The sequence below is a fragment of the Egretta garzetta genome, unplaced genomic scaffold, assembly GCF_000687185.1.
Source record: "Egretta garzetta isolate BGI_Z169 unplaced genomic scaffold, ASM68718v1 scaffold923, whole genome shotgun sequence".
Taxonomy (NCBI): Eukaryota; Metazoa; Chordata; class Aves; order Pelecaniformes; family Ardeidae; genus Egretta; species Egretta garzetta.
The window spans coordinates 77726-78845 of record NW_009259193.1 but is presented as its reverse complement, the minus strand read 5'-3'; the positions used below and the strand labels follow the sequence as shown (position 1 = coordinate 78845).

The following is a 1120-nucleotide window of genomic DNA, read 5'->3' as shown; positions in this document are numbered from 1 at the left end:
ACCGCCTGCCGGCCGGTGGCGGTGAGGCTGCAGCAGCCCAGCCTGTGGGAGAGATGGCGGTGAGGCTGCCCCCTCCTTCCTGGCGCCCCAGGTTGGAGGGGACATGGCCAGCGTCCCCTGCCCAAGCCGAGGCATGGAGGTGGCTCCCGCAGTGGCTCTGGGGACAGCATGTTGGGAAAGTGAGGAGAGCGTCTCACTACCCTCTCCTCCCCCCCCGCCGAGCTGGCGTGCCCGTGTCTGCTGTCTGCTCGCGTTTGCTGCCGAGCTTCCTCGCTTGGCATCCCTGGGCGCCCCGATGCCGATAGCTCCCGAGAGCCAAACACAACCCAGATCCACAGCCTCCGAGGGACAAAATGGTGAAGGGCAGCCATGAGGAGCACCCGGCAGCGATCCCGCTGAGCCGGAGCATGGGAATGGAGAGGACGCTGGGAATGGGATGCTGCCGGCGGGCAGCCTCTGCTCAACCAGGGGGTAAAGGTCTAGGGGCAAACAAATAATATTGCTTGGGTGGGTGAGAGGAAGCCACCTCGCTTTTGAGGTTTCCAAGAGATTCTCTCCTTCAGTTCTTGTTGTCCAGGCTGAGCCTGTACCAGGGGAAAGGGGGGAAATGGAAACATCAAAAAAAAAAAAAAAAAAAAGGAGGGGAAAATGCTGACACCCCCAAGGGCTGGTTCATCCCCTCCCCAGAAAGCATCGGTGGGGTGAATCCCCCTCCACAGCCGTGTGTTTCTGTGGGGTGGGTGGCCAGCCCTGCCCCTGCCTGGGCGCATGGGGACCCGAAAGCACCCGCAGCCGCAGGGCGAGAGCCCAGGGAGGAGGCACCAGGGGTGCATGGGCACCAGCAGGCGAGCAAACAGCGGGGAGGGAGGCACAGACCTTGCCCCTAACTTCTCCATCTGCACTGGCAATGCATTCGCTCTCATGCTTCCCCTACAGTGCCCTAGCTGCGACTCATCCATTTAAAAATGCAGAACTAAATTATATTGATGGAAGAGGCAATAGCAGGGGTCAGGCCCTGCCATGAGCAGCTCTGCGATGCCGCAGGCCATCTTCGGGGGCATTCGTTTTCCTTTTTCCCTCCCCCTCCCAGGCTGGCAAGCAGCAGGACAAGCAGCCCCGC

General features: G+C 61.3%; 1 protein-coding gene across 1 annotated transcript in view; it reads right to left on the bottom strand.

Moving 5' to 3' along the window:
- LOC118451982 (ribonuclease inhibitor-like) overlaps positions 1-1049 on the bottom strand; it is a 4155-nt gene extending 3106 nt beyond the window's left edge. Inside the window, exon 1 of the mRNA XM_035891356.1 lies at positions 1020-1049. Within this exon, the coding sequence (XP_035747249.1) occupies positions 1020-1049 (30 nt within the window). The remainder of the gene's footprint in view (positions 1-1019) is intronic.
- Between the last annotated feature and the right edge of the window lie 71 nt (positions 1050-1120).